Here is a 21,073-nt window from a genome sequence, read left to right on the forward strand (position 1 = left end):
AAAAATCCTCACAACTGGACCTATAAGCAGCATCATGATAAATGGAGAAAAGATTGAAGTTGTCAAAGACTTCACATTACTTGGTTCTATAATCAACGCCAATGGAAGCAGCAGTCAGGACATCAGACAATGTATATCACTGGGCAAATTTGCTGCAAAAGACCTCTTTCAAGTGCTGAAGAGCAAAGATGTCTCCTTGAGGACTCAGGTGCACCTAACACAAGCCATGGTATTTTCAATCGCCTCGTATGCATGTGAGAGCTGGAAAATGAATAAGGAAGATTGTAGAATTGATGCTTTTGAGTTGGGGTGTTAGCAAAGAATGCTGAAAGTACTGTGGACTGCTAAAAGAATTAACAGGTTTGTCCTGGAGGAAGTGCAGCCAGAATGTTCCTTGGAGGCGAGAATGACCAGACTTCATCTCACATACCTTGGTCATGTTGTCATAAAGGACCATTCCCTGGAGAAGGATGTCATGCTTGGTAAGGCGGAGGGTCAAAGAAAGAGGGGAAGGCCTTCGACGAGATGGACTGACACAGTGGCTGCGACAATGGGCTCAAGTATAGCAAGGATCATGGAGCTGGCACGGGATTGGGCAGTGCTTCGTTCTGCTGTGCATGGGGTTGCTATGAGTTGGAAATGACTCAATGGCACCTAAGAACAACAAACAACACTGCCTTGGAAACCCAAGGAGGGTCGCTATGAGTCGAGTGGGTTTGACTCGATGGCAGTGTGTTTTTGTTGTGAAGTGTAATCCACACTGAAGAGTGTAGTCTTTGATCTTCCTCAGTAAGTGCTGCAAGTCATCTTCACTTCCGGCAAGCTAGGTAGTGTCATCTGCATATCACAGGTTGTTAATGAGTCTTCCTCCAATCCTGATGCTGTACTCTTCTTCATATAGCCCAGCTTCTCAGATTATTTGCTCAGCATACAGATTGAATAAGTATGGTGAAAGGATGCAACCCTGATGCACACCCTTTCTGATTTTAAACCATGCAGTATTCCCTTGTTCTGTTTGAATGATAGCCTCCTGATCTATGCACAGGTTCCTCCTGAGCACAATTAAGTGCTCTCGAATTCCCATTCTTCTCATTGTTATTTGTAATTGGTTATGTTCCATAGAGTTGAATGGCTTTTCATAGTCAATAAAACACAGGTAAATATCTTTTTAGTATTAAAGAAAAGTGATCAAACAGAATGTGGAACTTTTCAAACAATATAATTACTATGCAAGTAAAATTCTATTGGAGATAATTCAAAAAAGGATGAAGCAGTATATCGACAAGGAACTTCCAGAAATTCAAGCTGGATTCAGAAGAGGATGTGAACATCTTCTTTTGAATCCTCTTGTGACATTTCTGATGTCAGATAGATCTTGGCTGAAAGCAAAGAATAAAAGAAAGAGATCTAGAGTGTGGGGAGGAAATAGCATGATGATGTTGAGTGGGAGAGAAGAGGAGGTGGGAGCATTGCATACCCAGAAAGCAGGACAGACTTTGAAGTATGGGAGAACATGCTGCCACTAGGAGCTGAGAAAAAGTTAAACCATGGGGGCCGAGGTTTCAAAGTGACACAGGGGAAACAGAAGCCACCATCAAGGATCCACTAACTCCAGCCCTATTGGACTTCAGGTTGCTATATTCTTTTATTTTTTTAAATACAATTAATTGAAATATAATTTATGTATTGTGAAATACACAAAACTAAAGTGACATGAGTCAATGTTTTTTTTTTTCCATGTTCCCTCCCCTCCCCTCCTACCCCTGATAACCAACAAAGAAAGTTTTCTTCCATATATAAACCTTTCCATGACTTTTTACAATTATGGACTAATACTATATTTGTTCTTCTGTGATTGACTTATTTCACTCAGCAGAATATCCTCCAAGTTAAGTTCATCTATATTATGTGGTGTTTTGCAGATTCTATATTATTCTTTAGTGTTGTACAGTATTCCATTGTGTGTATGTACCACAGTTTGGTTATCCATTCTTCTGTTGATGGACCTGCAAGTTGTTTCCATCTTTTTGCTATTGTAGGTTGCTCTATTCTTAACCATCCATTTCTCCCTCCTTCCCTCCTCCTTCCCATTTTGACCTTTGGTAATGCCAATAGCAGCACAGCCATAGTGACTATTTGGCCTAACTCCACCATGTGCCAAGCCCCTTGAAATGTGATCATCAAACACTGTTATATTTAATCCTCATGATTACCCTCTAGGCAAACACTATTATCCATGTCTTTCATTCCTCTGTGTTTTCTTCTACCACTTGGTTAAAGAGCCTCCATTTCTAACTCATTTCTCACATGACATAGTTTCATGCTTTCTCATAACAATGCTTCACTTCATCTCCATGCCATGAAGGAAGAGAGGCAGATGCTGCCTATAGGACCCTAGGACATCAATGATTTTTAGGTGGTCACCTCTTCATTCAAATAAGTCTATTTCTATTAATACAGATCAAGATCTAACTAAATTATTTTGAAGAACCAGTTCACACTTTGGATTGACAATGAATTTAATTCTCATTAAAATCTTTGACCTTTCCTACCCATAGTGCTGCTCTACCATGCCATTACCTGTATCTGTGATTTTGTTGTGCAAATACACAAATGGTGATAACATTACGGAATTTATTTACATTAATGTGGCCCCAGGTCTCCAAATCCTTACCTCTCAGTCACACCAGGTAAGATGAAGAACATCCAGAAGTGGATTCCAAACACAAGAATGACCTGGAAAATGACCTTTCCCAACACAGTCTTCCTGAGGTAGAGAGCCCGATCCACCACCATGGTTCCAAACTGAATTAGAACCATCACCAGGAATGGCCCTGGGACCTGATCCTCTGAGAGTGAAGAGGTGATATCAGCTGCTGCTGAGTGTTTCTAGAAAGAGACAACATATCAGTTCTGAGTGTTATCACACAAGAGACTTCTCTCCTAGTACACAGATGCATAGTGTTTTTGCCCCGACCTACCCCAAAGGCCCAGAAGCCAAAGACAATGATGATGAAGTCAACAGTGTCTGCTAGGAACATGAGCACATATACGTCTGTCACGGCGCTGTAGTCTGGGTGGATGAGGTCATAAAAGAACTGCCTGATGGGTACATATATTTGTAGAGTCCTGCAAAACAGAAATCCACCCATTGTGTCAGGAGGACAGGATGGGAGAAGAACCAGCTGTTGCAATCCAGCCCTGTATGCCTCGTTCCTACCAGTGCCCCAAAGTGGCACCACTGGAGTTGGCTCCACTCTAAAAGAAAGTGCTCACAAGTTTACTGCCAAGTAGTTGTTGTTGTTAGCTGCCAGTGAGTCTGCCCCTGACTCTTGGCTACCCCACACAAAATGGGAATGAAATGCTGCCTGGTGCTGTGTCATCCCCATGATTGGTGGTGGATCTAATTATTATGATCCATAAGGTTTCCATTGGCTGATTTCTGGAAGTAGATTGTCAGGCCTTTCTTCTAAGTCCATCTTAGTCTGGAAGCTCTGCTGAAACCTGTTCAACACACAAGCCTCCAATGATGAGGTGACTGTGCATGAGGTATGTTGTTGTTGTTAAGTGCCATCGAGTCATTTCCTACTCATGGTGACCCCATGCACAGCAGAACGAAACACTGCCCAATCCTGCGCCAGCCCCACAATCCCTGCTATACTTGAGCCCATCATCGCAGCCATCGTGTCAATCCATCTCGTTGAAGGCCTCCCTCTCTTTCATCGACCCTTCACCCTACCAAGCATGACATCCTTCTCCAAGGAATGGTCCCTTCTTACAACATGACCAAAATAGGTGAGACAAAGTCTGGCCATTCTTGCTTCCAAGGAGCATTCTGGCTGCACTTCCTCCAGGACAGATCTGTTAATTCTTTTAGCAATCCAAGGCACTTTCAGCATTCTCCGCCAACACCACAACTCAAAAGCATCAACTCTTCTTCGGTCTTCCTTATTCATTGTCCAGCTCTCACATGCATACGAGGTGACTGGAAATATCAAGGCTTGTGTCAGGCACACCTTAGTCCTCAAGGAGATATCCTTGCTCCTCAGCACTTGATATGTTCCTTCACAGTTGACTTTCCCAATGCTACACGTCGTCTACTGTCCTGACTGCTGCTTCCATTGGCATCGATTGTAGAACCAAGCAACGTGAATTCTTTGACAACCTCAATCTTCTCTCCATTTATTGTGATGCTGCATGAGGTATATTGGCCAGGAATTAAACCCAAGTCTCCTGGCATGGAAGGCAAGAATTCTACTACTGAACCACCATTGTCTTCATGTCAAGGTAGTTACCAAGGCTGTTTTTAGCCACGGTGCCACAAATCTCTTATCTCCTTGAAGCATAATATAGTCATATAAAGCCCCATAAACTCAATGTCTAGGTTTGTAACAATATTCAATTACCATCTGTGAGATTTTGAGCATGGTGCTTAGCTCTGTGTTTCAGTTTCCTCTTCTATAAAATGAGCAAGGATAACATTTGACTCACAGGGCTAGAATGAGAATTACTTGAGAAGATGCCTGGACTCAGAGGGCCAGCCTCAACACAAATGTTAGGTCCCTCCTCTCTTACTGTTCATGTGCCAGCACCTTGCTCTATCCTTTAGTACCACGTCCTCTTGGCCCTGGCCTGTCTACCCATATCTGCTCTCTCTCCTTCATACTCTCTTTTCTGCTGACAATTCAAGTCTGTACTGGAGTATGACAGCATACCTGGTCTCAGGATCACCATCTGGGATCCCCCTCAAGCATGTGGCAGTATCTGGCCCACTCATGGCTTGGTCCTAGTCCTGCCATGCCTCTTCCATTCTAGATCATGGCTTCTGCCTTTCTGTGTGCCTGGACATTTTGCTGGGTACTGGCTGTTTGACAGAGTCCCTGCGTAGTACAAATCATTAACATGGGTCAGTTGCTAACTGGAATTTTGGAGGTTCTAGTCCATCCAGAGGATCTTCAGAGGAAAGGCCTGGTGATCTACTTCTGAAAACTCGGCATTGAAAATCCCATGGAACACAGTTCTATTCTGACACACATGTGTTACCATGTGTCAGAGTGGATAAGAAAGCAACTTTTTTTTTTTTTTTTTTTCTGCTTGGACTTTACTTTGACAATGCCCGGGAATACATACTGCCAGCCCTTCGAATTACTTCTCCATTCTGTTTAAATCATAAAAGTATTTTCACCAATGCAATGGATATAAAAATTAATCACAGTTATTGAAAAAATTATTTTAAAAGCATTACAATAATGGGTCATTTTATTCTGCTTTAAGAGGATGATATGGAATTTAGGACATGAGGAGTCACTTCTCTATTCTTGACCTCTAGCTTATGTGAATTAATTGATACAAGTTCTGCCATAAAATAAAACTTACAACTCAAATATTTTCATTTACTCACTTTTTTATGGTAAATGCTTTTGCTTTTATTAAATGTTCCTGAAGCTTTTCCATATAGAGTTCCCTTTTGCTTTTTTGCTTAATGCTCAAAACACTGCTTCCTTTTTGACTGCTGTTTCGGGTACTTGTGCTGCCTAGAAATAGAAAGAAACCAAGATGTTCTGTGAGGAACAGGGTGTGTTAGCATAAACATGAGAAAACCACCTGGAGCCACATGGCATATGGAGTATGTGAAACTGTTTTAGGATGGTGTGAACACAGAGGTGCTCTTAAGAGTGATGCTGAGCAATTTGGACTCTGTGGTCCTTACTCTGCTTCCACAATAAAACAGATGTGTGGTATGCCCAGATGGGGCTTGTGCTCTGTGTCTCTCTCTATGTTCTAACTTCTCTCATTGCAAAATGAACATGGCATGATCTGGCAGTTTCTTCCTCATTGGGGTTTTGAGGATGATTATACACCACTCATGTGTTTGAAAGCTTCAGCTGTCAGGACCACAAGTGAGAAAGCCACATTTATCAAACAGTGGCTGTCTGTAGTGCATATTGACCTGTCGATCATACTCACTATTTAATACAAAATTAATAACTAGCTTAGGAAATAACTAGTTATTTTATCAGAAAGTTCCCACTGATTAAATCTAAGCACATTTTCAAACTACACAGTCAACAGCAGTATTCTGGGCACACCCAGCAAAATCTCTGGGTGTGATTTCAAAACTTTCATGCCCTAGGTACGAGGTGGTACACTGCTACTTTCCACAAGTGGCTGAAGCCCTAACACTGGAACAGAATTGGACACTGATCAATGGGGTGACTGCCTTGCTCACACAGCCATGCTAGGACTGGACATGGGTATTCCTGATTCACAAGCACTTTCTTTCACACTACAGGATCTATCTTCTGCTAGCACCCCCAACAAACTCCCTGCCACAACCCACTGGCACCAGTAACAAAGGCAATTTTGGGAGGTGTTCCCTCTTATGAATAAACTATGAAAGATACCTCTTTTGGACTTGTTTGAGGAAAAGCTGGACCTCTGGGATGCCTGAGAGCTGCAGCTGGAGTTCTTCCTCTGGATGGCAGTCTGCTGCTCTGGGAAGTGTACATGCACTGATTCCACTGAGGCTGCCAGGTTGATGGACTTCAGGGAGTCAGAGGAGTCCCTTCTGCCATGACTCAGTGAGAGTTCATCTTCTGACTCATCCTTATCAGTGCCACTCTCAATGATATCATCTTCATCCCATAAGCCATGACACTGAGAAAGCACAGAAAGTGGCAATTTAGGCTATAGTTCCTAACCTGAAATAGCTAATCAAACAGACTACACCTCAAGATGGTAGAACCGATTTTTCTAAGATTCTAGAGCTTTACTATGCATTAGTTGAGTGCAATGAGTTGTTTGTAGGTGACAAGAATGTGGCTAATTAATTGAGATGGAGACTGATAATGTTTGGCCAGTGGAGCCAAGATGAAATGAAAATCACTTGCCTTGCTTCTTGAGCGACAATGCTTTCTATAACACATCTGTCTATATGATGTCTTGGAGACTAGCATTTTAAGTTTCAATTGGAAGTATCAGTTAACAAATTTAGCTCCACCACCCCATGCTCATCAAGTATCTTTTCCTGAATAATGATGCTTCTCTCTGCTCCAGCCCTCATAAAAAGACATGAATCCTTGAATCACCCAGTGTAAAATCAGAAACAAGCTATAAAGACTCACTTAAAAAATACTAGGGAGGTAGAGCAATTCACAACATGCCATTCCTGTACACCAGAGACATGAGAAACCAAGTGAACTGAAACAGATGACAACACTGGAACCCTGAGCAGCAAATGGAAGGATGAAGAATTAGATCAAATACTGAATGGAAGGAGAAACTGGATGAAAATTATGAATAAGGAGACAAAAGGATCATGGATACCCTGCCAGTCAGCCTGGAGCAGCATGACCATCTTGAGATAAAGCAATCAGCACTCCTGGGTGAGGAATGCAGGAAGGCAACTTTGTAGAATCCTCAGTAGGAGACAGAGAGACATTGTAGACAAATCCAGAGAGAAGCAAAGTGAGCAGAACACAAAGATTTAAGGCACAAAAAGGCAGGAAAGCAGTCGAGAGCTCTAGGGATCCTGGAGACCACAGAACAAGAAGGGAATCAGAAAATAGGGATAGAACCACTCACCAGCCATGGTCCCTGGTCATTTGGGTTGAAGACCCACAAGGAAGGGAGGGTTTGTGGAGTGGGGGCTTGAGAAAATGGAATCTGGACAGCCACCCCTCTATCCCTGCACTGGGTTGGAGTAGGGACCTGACTGCCAGCTGCATTCTCTAAAGAGTACACTGAGACCCATGCTGGAGACCAGTGACCAGAAGATTATGCTTTCTTCCCTCTCCCCCATGCTCCCAGTGACCAGAGTTGTAGACTCCTCTCATTCCCACCTACTTGGTAACCAGTGGTGTCCCCCTGCCTCCGTGCCAGCCTTGCCCCACCCAGTAGTCTGCAGTGTGACTTCTCAAACCCAGCCCACCCCACCACTGCTCCATGCCACTCTATTCCCCTGGCCATTGGTGGCTTGCACCGTTGTGGCTAGTACATCATGTGCCCCATCCTACTACTGCCTCATTGATTGGTAAGGCACTTTCTTGCCCACCATCACCCCACTGCCCCAATGACCAGTGACACATACTCCTGTGCCACCAGACCAGGGATCGGCATTGCACATGCTGCAATCTGTGAAGTGCTGCTGTACCACCAACCAGCAACTCAAGGTGCATCCTCATCTCACCTACCCTATCTCACTACCCAACTCCCACCTTGACTAATGGCACATGTTCTGTGCCACCACCTTGGCAAATGGAGGTGCAACTCACCTTCCCCATTCCCTCTCACCCAGTAACAGTCTGTGTGAGCTTCCATGCAGCCTATACAGAGACCAAGGAAACAGATGTCCTCATTCCAACCAACTAGCAACTGGCAAAGTGCACCCACAGTGTCATAATCTGGTAATTGGGGAAAGTGCACCTTGAACTTATGCCTGGTAATTGGACTGCCAGGCACATCATTTCAGAAGCAACACCTGATACATTCCCATAGGGGCCACCTGCATCTCTGTTTAATAATAAACAGGAGTTCCTAGTGCCTTCATCCAGCATTTGCCCTGCTTCAATGTCACATATCCCACACACAGACATTGCCAGCAGGCTGACTGCTCATGCACTGAAACCCCTTGATCCTCACTGTCTACTGAATTGTTAACTTGGGCATGCATGGAAAGTCTATCTAGTCTATCCATTTGGAAAGCATACCCTAATGGTGGTTATGGAGACATTCTACCCTGATCTTGAGCAGGTTCACTAATCGTGAGCATCAACCCAGAAGGACTCCATGGTACATTGACAACTATGACACTGGCCACTCAGAGACAGGTGGTGAAAACTCCCAAACTGCCAGAGTAGGGGACTACCTGCCTAGCCTGCCCAAATACAGCAAAACAAAACAAAAAACAGGATAAAGCAAACAAATGTACAAGCAATAAATAAATAAATACTTCAAGGCATTAGAGACAGCAGACAATACAAAATCATATAAAGAAGCAAGGTAAGATGGCTGAAGCAAGTGACCAAAATAAAGGGGCAGAAAACCTTCCTGAGGAAGAAATGGTATGGGAACTACCTGATAAGGAATTCAAAAGACTTATATATAGGATCTTCAAAGAGATTAAGCAAACACAAACAAAACCAAGGAAAACATAGACAAAATTCTAGAAGAATTCAGGAAAAGAGTACAAGAATAAAATGACAAATTAAGCAATTAGAAATAATAAGAAAGTAGCAACTAGAAACCCAGAAGATTAACAATGAAACTTCAGAAATAGATAACTCAATGGGAAGACATATAAGTATAACTGAATCAGTAGAAGAATGGAAGGGCATATAAGTAGAACTGAATCAACAGAAGATAGAATTAGTGAAATAAGAGGACAAATCTCTTGATACTAATTTGTTTGATGAACAATCATAAACAAGAATGAAGAAAACTGAAGAAAGCTTAAGAGTTAACACTTTCAAGAGGCATGATCTATGTGTAATTGGAATTCTAGAACAGGAGGAGATGAAAAAAAGCTCAGAGAAAATTTTTGAAGATTTTCTGGCAGAAAACATCCCTAATATAATGAAAAATGAGGTTTCTACCCAAGAATGCAAAAAACTCCAAAGGAGTCCAATATAGACTCCAAGAGAAAGTCACCAAGACATATCAAAATTAAACTTTCCGAGACTAAAGACAAAGAAAGAATTCATAGAGCAGCTTGGGAGAAAAAGGGGTGCCAATAACTCTAAGCTCTGATTTCTTGGTAGAAACCATGCAGATAAGGAGAAAATGGAATGGCATATATAAAACTCTGAAAGAGAAGAATTGCCAAACAAGAATCATATATCCAGCAAAACTGTCTCTCAAATACAAAGGTAAAATTAGGCTATTTCTAGATAAACAGAAACTAAAGGAATTTGTAAAACCCAGACCAAAAGTACAAGAAATATTAAAGGTAGATCTTCAGACGGAGAACCAACATCATCAAACAACCTGAGATCAAGACCCATGACAGCATCATGCAGATAAAGCCTGAGATTAAAAAATCACAACAGAATCACCCAGATAGCAATCCAGATGAAGAAATTTCAAAAGTAAACTAAAGCCACAACACTGAAAATGGAACCAGAGATGTCAATTTGTAAATTATGACAATTTCAAAACAAAAGGAGGAAATAAATGGTGTAGTCATAGAACTTCCAAACAGAGAGGAAATTAAGGCAATATCAAGACTGTTTTAAACCTAGGAAAATAAATGTAAATGTCAGAGCAACCACAAAGAAAATCAATAAACTTACTCACCAAAATAAATAAGAAAATTGTAGAGACTCAGTAAACACTATATCAAAAATGAAGGAAATGAAAAAAAAATCCAGAAATATAAATAACTCAGCATAGAAAATTAAGCAAAGAAACTGTCAATACTACAAAAAAGAATAACAAAATGACAATAGTAAATTCACACCTACCAATAATCATACTGCATGTAAATAGTTTAAACACACCAGTCAAGAGACAGAGAGTGGCAGAATGGATACAAAAACATGACCTGTCAATATGTTGCCTGAAAGAAACACACCTTAGACATAAAGACATAAATAGATTAAAAACCAAAGGATAGAAAAGATATATCAAGAAAATAATAATAATAATAGAGCAGAGTACTAATCTCTAACATCTAACTGGACAATTGAAATCTTACATTTAATTGGACAATTGAAATCTTACATTTAATTGGACAATTGAAATCTTACATCTAATTGGATGTGAATCAAAACCCATCACAAGAGACAAAGAAAGGTATTATATAATAATTAAAGGATCAATTAAAGAAGAAGACATAACCATAATTAACATTTATGTACCCAGTGATGACAGAGCTCCAAAATACATTTACAAAACAAACAAACAAACAAAACCTCTGACAGTATTGGAAAGAGAAATAGATAGCTCCACAATAACAGTAGGAGACTAACACACCACTTTCAACGAAGAACAGAACAACTAGAAAGAAACTTAACAAAGATACGGAAGATCTAAATAATTCAATCCACCAGTTTCACCTCATAGATATACACAGAATATTACATCCAACAGTAGCCCAGTACACATTCTTTTCCAACACATATGGATCAGTCTCCAGAACAGATCATATTTCAGGCCACAAAGCAAGCCTCAGTAAATTCAAAAAACATTGGAATAATACAATGCATCCTCTGACCAAAATCCTACAAGACTAGAAATCAACAACAGGAAGAACAAGGGCAAAAAGAAACCCAACAAACATATGGAAACTGAATAACATCTTGCTTAAAAACAATAGGGTAATAGGAGAAATTAAAAATGAAATCAAATTCTTAGAATCAAATGAGAATGAAAACACAACATATCAAAAACTTTAGAAAACCACAAAAGCAGTGCTCAGAGGACAATTTATAGCAATAAATGCACAAATTAAAAAACAAGAAGACCAAAATCAATATCTTAACCCTACAATTTGACCATATAAAAAAAGAGCAGCAAATGATGCCCACATATTTTGTAATAGGAATATTATAACAAAACCAAATAAGACACACACACACACACACACACACAAAAGATAATAACAGAATATTATGAAAAATTGTATGCTAACAAATTTAAAAGCTTAGAAGAAATGGTCAAGCTTCTAGAAACAATACTACCTATCCAAACTAACACAATTAGAGGTAGAAAATTTGAACAGACTCATAACAAAAGAAGAAATTGAAGAGACCATTAAAAATAAAACAAAAACCCAACAAAAGAAAGCCCTGGCCCAGATGGCTTCACTGCAGAATTCTGCCAAACATTCAGAGATGAGTTGACACTAATTCTACTAAGATTATTCCAGAACATTCTATGAAGCCCACATAACTCTGATACCATAGTAAATTAAATACATTGTTAAAAAAGAAAATTATAGACTAATATACCTCATGAATATAGACACAAAAATTCTCAACATTCTAGCCAATTAGCATTCAAGAGAATACAAAAAAAAAAAAAAAATGTACCTATAATAATACATCATGATCAGGTGTGATTTATACCAGGGATGTAAGGATGGTTCAACATTAGAAAATCAATCAATGTAATCCACCACATTATTAAAACAAAGGAAAAGAATCACATAATCATATCAATTGATGCAGAAAAGGCATTTGATAAAATCCAACACCATTTCCCAATAAAACCTCTCAACAAAACAGAAATAGAAGGAAATTCCTCCACATAATTAAGACCATACATAAAAAACCAACAGCCAATGGTGAGAGGCTGAACGCATTCTCCTTGAGAATGGGAACAAGACAATGATGCCCTTTATCACCACTCTTATTTTATATTGTACTGGATGTCCTAGCTAGAGCAGTAAGGCAAGAAAGAGAAATAGAGCCTCCAAATTCATAAGAAAGAAGCAAAACTATCGCTATTCACAGATACATTATCCTACCCTTAAAAAATTCCAGACACTCCACAAGAAAGTTACTGACACTAATGGAAGCCTTTCTGCAAAGTAGCAGAGTACAAGATTAACACACAAAAATCAGCTGGATTCCTCTGCATCAACAAAGAGAACTCTGAAAAGGAAATACGTTAGATAATATGCTCAGGATTAAATACCTAGGAATAAATTTAACTAGGGATGTAAAAGACTGATACAGAGAAAACTACAAAACACTATCATAAGAAACCAAAAGAAACCTACATAGAAATGGAAAAACACACCATGCTCATGGATAGAAAGACTTAGCATTTTGAAAATGTCAGTACTTCCCAAAGTGATCTACAGATATAATGCAATCTTGATCCAAATTCCAACAACATTGTTTAATGAAATGGAAAAACTAATCTCAAACTTTATATGAAAAAGAGGCCCCTGATAGCTAAAGCATTATTGAAAAAAAAAAAGAACAAAGTAGGAGGCCTCACACTTCCCAACCTTAGAACCTACTACACAGCCAAGATAGTCAAAACAGTTGGTACAATGACTGACACACAGACCACTTGAACAGAATTGAGAATCCAGAAATAAATCCACCCAATTATGAACATCTGATCTTAGACAAAGTGTTGAAATCTATTAAATGAGGAAGAGATAGTCTCTGTAACAAATGATGCTGGCAAAACTGGTATCTATTTGCAGAAAAATGAAACAGGACACACATCTCACACCATACTCAAAAATTAACTCAAAATGACTTGAATACCTAAATCTTAAACCTAAATATCTCACACCATACACAAAAACTAACTCAACATGAATTGAAGACCTAAATATTAAACCTAAATACCTCAGATAATACACAGAAACTAACTAAAATGAATTGAAGATCTAAGTCTTAAACCTAAAACTATGAGGTTCATAGAAGGAAAAATAAGGAAAAAGCTAGTCTATTTATGCCATAAATTAGGACCCCCACCTTTGTCCCTATTATCATTTGTTATTGCTTTTGTTGCAAGATTGTATGTTATAGTATTAACCATAGTTGTCCTTTATTCTTGAATACTTCTCAGTGTCTTCCTCTGCCTTGGTCACATTGTGCTGACTTCCCCTATATTGTGTATTGCCTTTCCCTTCACCAGAATTAACACATATTTAAGGCATTTGACTGCTAACCAGAAGGTTGGTGGCTCAAATCCACAAGCCAGTCCACAGAAGGAAGACTGGGCAATCCACTTCTGTAAATATTTACTGCCTTGGAAACCCAAAGGGGGTCACTGTGAGTCAGAATCAACTCGATGGCAGTGTTTGTTTTTTTACGGTTTAGTTAGTGATGCTGCCTCTCTTCCCTCTCATCCCTGGTAACCATCAAAAATGTTTTTCTGTGTGTAACCTATTTTTGAGTTTTCATAGCATGGTCTCATATAATATTTGTCCTTTTGTGATTGACTTATTTCACTAAGCACAATATCTTCTGTTTTCATCCATGTTGTGAGAAGTTTTGTGGATTCACCATTATTCTTCATCTTTGCATAAGATTCCATTGCATGAATGTATTACAATTTGTTTGCACATTCATCTGTTGATGGGTATTTAGGTTGTACCCATCTTTTTGCTATTGTGAATAGTGCTGCAATGAACATGGGTGTTTAGCTTTCATAGAAGTACTTTAAAAGGTTTAACTTTTCAAAAACTATAGGGTAGATTTTTCTTCTTATAAAAAGATTTGTTATTCTTGAATGCATTTTTCATATAATCAGCCCGAATGAATATAAAATATTTTATAAAAAGAGATAATTTGAAATAAAAGAAAGTAGAATTGTACCAATAGGAAAATTAATACATATATGTATCCTATTCACAAATTTTTATTTTTTAGAGTTAAGTGGCATATTTACAGACTTAGCTTGTATTGTAATTCATCACGTGTGAGGGGGAAAAATCATATAGTTGGTCAGGAGAAGAACAACATTTACTGGACCTGAGAAAGGGCTCTTCCCCTATAATCGTCGTCATAGCTCAGTATTATGAATGGCTCCTCAAAACTACATATACAAATATAGAAGAGTCTGTGACCAGCATGATAACATTGGGGAAAGGAAGGACACCAAATTGTGCACATAAGATATAGATGACAGAGGCTAATACCAGTATATCCACAATACTGCATTACCACTAACACGAAACACCAGGCTACAGATAAACACATAAACATCTGAGAAGATCAGATGGGCATCAGTGAACAGGATTATACTCTAGACCAAGGATAGATTCCGCTGAGATTAATCTTGCACAGATACCAGTGATACAAAATATCTGCAATCCTTACAGAAACAACAGAAGACAGACAGAGAGCAATCCCTCACAGACAGCCAGACACTGGAGGAGAGAGATCCAACGGATCTCCTGACCTCAGGACCATAGTATTGGGGGACATTAGACTCAATTAGCACATCAAAATACAGAAAAAAATCTTGTTTCACAACCTACATTGTGAGTAGCAAACGGGGTCTTAAAAGCTTTCAAGCGGCCATCTAAGACAGAGCTAATGGTCTCCTATCGTCAGAAGTGATGAAGAGTGCAAAAAAGCAAGGGCACTTGGAAACAGTCAGTCCTAGGACATGATGGACCTCAAGACCAGAAGAACTAGATGGTGCCTGGCTACCAATGCCAACCACTTGGGAAAGGATCGAAACTGTAGATCCTGGATAGAGTGGGAGGAAAAATGTGGAACAAAATCCGAAAACACTATAATTACCAGAATTACTGGCCAGATGGAGTCTGGTGGGACCCCCAATACCATGGCCCTGGGATACACTCTGGGCCTGGAATAAAACTCACTCCTAAGGGCTGGCTCTCAGCTCAATAAATAAGACGTACATGCTGATCTCTCAACCCAGGCTGATGCACCCACATACTCTACAGAGATACATCCCTTGAAGCAATTGACCACGGGGCACCAGAGGGGCAACATTCACATGGAGGAGATGCAGGACACATAGGAGTGCACAAGAATGAAGAGCAAGAGGGGGGGGCGGGTTACTGGGAAGGGAGAAGAGGAGAATGGGTTAAGGTTGGGGATGGTAACTGGGAAAATAAGAGGAAAAAAAAAAATACACATACAAAAAGCACAGTCCTGGACTTCCTAGTATCATTCAATATGTGATCTCTCATCAAAAGTAATGGTTTTGTATAAGTAAGTACCCAATAATACAAGCAATTCTACTAGAAGAATGTAGGCAGAAGTTGAGTTGGAGATGAGAAGCAAGTTGATTCTCCCCAAACTGTAGTTCTCTGGTATTGGGCTTAAACTAGGGGGAGAATTCAGTGTTATTATGTATTAAGATACTGCACACTATTTAGGTAATTCTCCACAAATGTGGATTAATTATGACATTTTCATCCCAGAGTAAAAACATGGTTACATTTTCTCCTAGATTCATCAAGGTCCATTATTGGGCACCAAAGTGTTGGCAAAAGTGTCCACTTGAGCACAACTTTCTTTCCCATGACCAATCCTAATGTTCAGGTTCAATAGGAACATCAATGAGCCTTCTCTTAATATAAATATTTACTGGTCAACCACTAATATTCAGTACCTTCAAAATAGATCGATGGAAGAACAGAGCCAGGAGCTGAATGAGGTCATAAAGGACGTAGCCTTCCTTCTTTTCCACTCCTATGATATTTGGTGGGTGGTAAGGTTTGTCTTTGTTCAGTTCCAAGTTCTTGTTCCAGGGAAAGAATCCAAATTGGAAGAAATATTTGACCACAATTGCCACCTAAACGCAAATGTTAGAAATAAAATGATTTCTTGTTTTAGGAGTATTTATATATTAGAAACAGAAATATGAAAAAAAATGTAAAAAACTGCCATTTCATATTTTTGAAGGGGAGAATGCACACACAGTTGTGGAATCATATTATTATCCTCCCACCGACTGTTTGCTTTATAACAAAAGCAGTATCATACTCTCCTAAGAGGTTACACACACCACTGCTTTAAAGGATGGTTCGTTTCTTTTATTTTAGAGGAGTTGACTAATTTGCATTGATTTAGTTGGATATTTACATAAGTATTCATCTTTAAAAATCTGGTAGTTATGACAAACTTGAAGAGAAACATATATGTTTATATATTTATGTTTTATGTGCTGCTTTAATTTGTAACATTTATGAGCATACAGCAGAGTTTTAATGTATATAATTTCCAGTTTCCTCCTTTTTCTCACATGTTTGATGCCTGGAAATTCTTCTCCTCAAAAGCAAATGTGTGAAACAAAAATTTTCTCATTGTGCTGGCCATGACTTCTAGGTATAATGGTGTAGAAAAGGGTATGCTGACCACTGAGTAAATTTGTAGATTTCATTTAATCATATTCCTAATATCTACACCAAAAGGAATTAATTGCAATATATGCAATCCGCCAATAAAAATGCATTTTAAAACTTCCTTTCTTGATCTAGATACTCCTTTTAACTCTTGTCCTCTCTTTCTCTTTTCTTTGCATTGTAAAGTCTCTTCAAAGAACAGGCTATACTTGACGTCTCTATTTCCTTGTCTTCCCAAGTTGCTCTTTCTCCTGTGTTCCTTATTTGGTGAATGGCATCTGAAGAAAACTAGACCATCACCCTAGCCTCTCCCCTCTTCCTCCACACCCTGACTAGTTCTAGTCAATAACTGAAACTCCTGTTATCCATCTACTCATCTTCAACACAGTCACCATTGCTGCACTTCAGACCCTATTAGTTTTAGTTATTACTCAAACAAGTAAAGTCATTTCCTAACTGTCTCCATGCCTCCGTGTTCATGAACTTTTAATCCATTTTATATATAAACTTCATATTACATAAACTTGACCAAGTCATGGCCCTGTCCAAACTCTTCATCAATAAAGTTCTTGGTCTAATTCCTGACTATATCTCCCAGTTCCTCTATGGTGCTCCACTCACCATCTGCCACAATAAGCCACCTAATTCATGGCATATGTCATGAATTATACTTGCTTTCTTGATTTTTTGCAAAGGTTATTTCCAGTGACTGGAGCTTTCTTTGCTTTTTGTCTCCTAGAAGGTTATACTCATCCCTCAAGACTTGGTTCTAAGTTCTATTCCATGAGAAGTCATCATGGTAACCTATCTCCTCCACTCCCTAGGCCAAATGAAGTACAGAATACATTTTACTCCAGTGCAAATTTTTCATGCAGGTCTGTACCACTCTGAAGGACAAGTATTTGTTTACATCATACTTGTTTGCCATAGGAGTCTGTGAAAAAAAGAACATTTTTTTTTCTTTTACTTTTTAAATTATCTTTGTATTCTCCTACCTAGCATAGTTCTTGATTTTTGGCACATAGTCCAACTACAGAGTGAATTAATATCATTTAATTCATTCCTCAACATAACAGAGAAGACTGAGTACCCCAGGTTAATTTAACTAGGAATATTTTACTGTTAAGGTGAAACTATCTGAGTAGATCTTTTACTCTTTTCCACATTGCCAGTACCTCCTTTTACTTCTCTCCTAGATAACAAAGGGGATCTGATAGACTCAGTCACACAGAGGTGTTACAGTATCATCACTCAGTAAATAAGGAGTCATTTTATGTTTGAGATCAGGAAATGATGTAATGAAAGTGGTTTTTAAGAAAGATTATTTTGGCAAGACTGTGACAGGCAGGCCAGTCAAAGCAATTGATAAGTAGTTCACTTTACATCTCTGGTTTTCATTATGGACATACATGGTATCAGTATTTTAAACTGAGTACCTTTGAAATGATTCTATATATATTTTAATTTTTACTATTTAATCACTTGTAAAATGATAAAATTTCTAGGCTCTAATTGTACATCTTTTAAGAGTAACTTCTTTTAAGAACTGATTACACTGTCATTATAAATGAAAACTTTTCTTTACAAGTCAGATATGAAAATTAGTCTTGTCTCATCAACCTACAAAGAGTTTATGCAAAGAATGATGGTACAATGCAAAGCCTACTAAGTCTCATTTTTATTTCTAGTGCTGAAGTTTTTTATTTTTCCCCCAGGGAATGTGTGATCTTCTCCCTCTTTAATAAGGCAGAAGAGAAGGAAAGTCTGCAACATTTGGCATGTGATGATTGCCATTTGGTTGGCAATTTTCCCTTTCAGTCATTCACATTTCAAATGAGAGCTCATATATAATTTGATGAGTGGAAACTGGTTTATAAGTTTTAAAATGGAAAATATATATGTTTCATCAAACTGTATTTAAAGTGCTTTACTGTATTGTACCACACTGTTTAATTCTGTGTACATTCCCTGAATTCTCACTGGTGCCAGGCACTATGCTTGAGTCTGAATGGGAGTGTTGTTATTTTGGTGGTTAATGTTATAGGTCTGTCAACCACAATTCAATAGCCTATTTCATCACTCCCCAGTTGAGCATCTGTAACCAATGATATAATCTCAGTAAAGCTGTTTCCTTATCTATGAAATGGGAAAGACATTAGCACCTATCCTGTGCAAGATTAAATGTGAAATGATGTATGAAATTGCCAGCACTAAATAATGGCTAGTTATAATCATTTGTATTTCTAAGAATATCCATACAACTAGTTGTTCTCTGTGGACCTTCCCAGGAATCAGGGCAGGCCACTGGAGCAAAAACATTCACTGACAAAGCTGTGGGCTTCCTCGAGGTCAGCTGCCTGAATAATGGGCAGAGGGCTCCATCACCTCATACCTCTGTGTAGACAATGGCCATCATCCAGAACCGTCTGCTGGGCCTAGGGACAGACAGCATGGCCCAAAGGAAAATCAAGATGGGGAGCACGAGGGTGATCATGGAGGCAGAGACCATGTGATTGAGGATGATCACAAAGTAGCACACCATTTCTGAGCGGGCCACTAGAGTATTGTACATGGCATAAAAGAGCAGCAAGAATCGTGGCTGGCCAATATAGAACTTTTCTGACTCTTCCAGTTCATCATCATGAAACATCCTGTTAAAATAAACCACATGATAAAACAATTGTCTTTAATTTCTCCAAATTACTTATTTCATTTTGCATGATTCGTTCTGCTGAACCCACTCCTACATGTTCTATGCTCCTTATATTTCTCCTGGAGACAACCTATGGCTCCAGATCTTTCTAATACCAAACTTTATTAGGGAAAGACATCTCAGCATGAGTTATTGGAGCTTTTTCTAGTTCTATCATGCAGTTACAGAAGTACTGAATCTTGCTTGTATCTATCTGCTCTAAATGTCTAGTTAAGCTGTTCTTTGGCATGAATTTTTCCTTACATAAAACTCAGTTCACTTTTAAATGATTATTTCTAGATACAGTATTGCTCTGGTTACTGAGGAGTTCCTGAGTGGGCCAGATGGTTAGTGTGCTTAACTGCTAACCAAAAGGTCAGAGGTTCGAGTTCACCCACAGGCACCCGGGAACAAAGACCTGGTGATCTATTTCAGAAAAATTTAGCCACTGAAGACCCTAGGAGTGCAGTTCTACTCTGAAACACATGGGGATGACATGAGTTGGAGTTAACGCAATGTCAACAGTCTTTTCTGCTTTCTGGGCTCTTACTAAGGAGCTTTAGTGGTTTAGTGGTTAAAGCATTCAGCTGCTAAATGAAAGGTTGGTCGTTTGAACCCCCCAGCTGCTCTGTGGGAGAAAGATGAGGCAGTGTGCTTCCATGAAGATTTACAGCCTTGGAAAATCTGTGGGGTAGCTCTACTTTGTCCTATAGGGTCACTATGAGTCAGAATTGACTCAATGGCAGTGAGTTTGGTTGTGCATTGGCCTCTTACTTGTTCAGAAGCAGCTCACTGGCTGTCAGCTCATGTGTCAAGGGAGGTAAGATGCTTGACTCCAGTCTGTCCGTACGGCTGTCATCAGGGCTGACTACCATGTGGTTCTTGCCTATGGAGTCCTCCTGGGAGCCAAAGGAGAGGCGCTCAAAACTGACAGCCTTGCTGTAGGAGGGTGGCACCTCCACATCCCCATCCATGGTAGAATACTGCGGCAACTCGATGTCAGGGGTGAGGTTGACCTCCTCGACTCCCACCTCATCCTCGGCCTCATATTCATCATCTGTGTCCTCAAGCTCAGGCACTGGGCCCACCACCTCCTCTTCTTGCTCAGCCTCTACTTCTTCAATGGTCTCTGTGGTGCCCTGGCGGGAGTACAGCATGGTGCACTGTGTGGGCTCACTGTTGGCAGAGAGAGGGGAACAAAATTCTTGTCTCAATCTCCAGAACACTTTGCATGCTTTCAAGCTCTGAAGAGATCTTAGAAGCACTCCCCAATCAAAACATAGAGGCATGTGTAAAATCTAAACCCCACATTTGTTTTCTGCATTCTATCTGCTTTGTTCCTTCAGTATATTCATTACTCACTCTCTGAAGAAAATGTAAACAGCTGTCTCTCAGAAGAAAAAGTTGACTGAGCTCAAAACCATAGCAAGTTGCATAACTCACAAGGAGCCAAACCCACCTTACAGTATTTTTTTATTTTAAAATATAGTAACAAGATTCAAAGCTACGAGTTTCAGTGTTAATTTCCAGATCAAGACATACTTATCAGAACATAGCTGTGTGTGTGTGTGTGTGTGTGTGTGTGTGTGTTT

At 39.4% G+C, this 21,073-nt stretch overlaps 1 protein-coding gene across 1 annotated transcript in view; it reads right to left on the reverse strand.

Annotated features, from left to right (window-relative positions):
* Positions 1-21,073, reverse strand: part of PIEZO2 (piezo type mechanosensitive ion channel component 2) — a 778,516-nt gene that overhangs the window by 65,430 nt on the left and 692,013 nt on the right. The window contains exons 41-47 of the mRNA XM_042782059.1: positions 20,256-20,657; positions 19,182-19,440; positions 16,057-16,239; positions 6,405-6,657; positions 5,402-5,534; positions 2,982-3,129; positions 2,675-2,889 (exon numbers count right to left, since the gene is read on the reverse strand). Of these exons, the coding sequence (XP_042637993.1) occupies positions 2,675-2,889; positions 2,982-3,129; positions 5,402-5,534; positions 6,405-6,657; positions 16,057-16,239; positions 19,182-19,440; positions 20,256-20,657 (1,593 nt within the window). The remainder of the gene's footprint in view (positions 1-2,674; positions 2,890-2,981; positions 3,130-5,401; positions 5,535-6,404; positions 6,658-16,056; positions 16,240-19,181; positions 19,441-20,255; positions 20,658-21,073) is intronic.

Source organism: Orycteropus afer, unplaced genomic scaffold (assembly GCF_000298275.1).
Source record: "Orycteropus afer afer isolate SDZICR_OR568_19922 unplaced genomic scaffold, OryAfe1.0 scaffold00232, whole genome shotgun sequence".
In the NCBI taxonomy this organism is placed as follows: Eukaryota; Metazoa; Chordata; class Mammalia; order Tubulidentata; family Orycteropodidae; genus Orycteropus; species Orycteropus afer.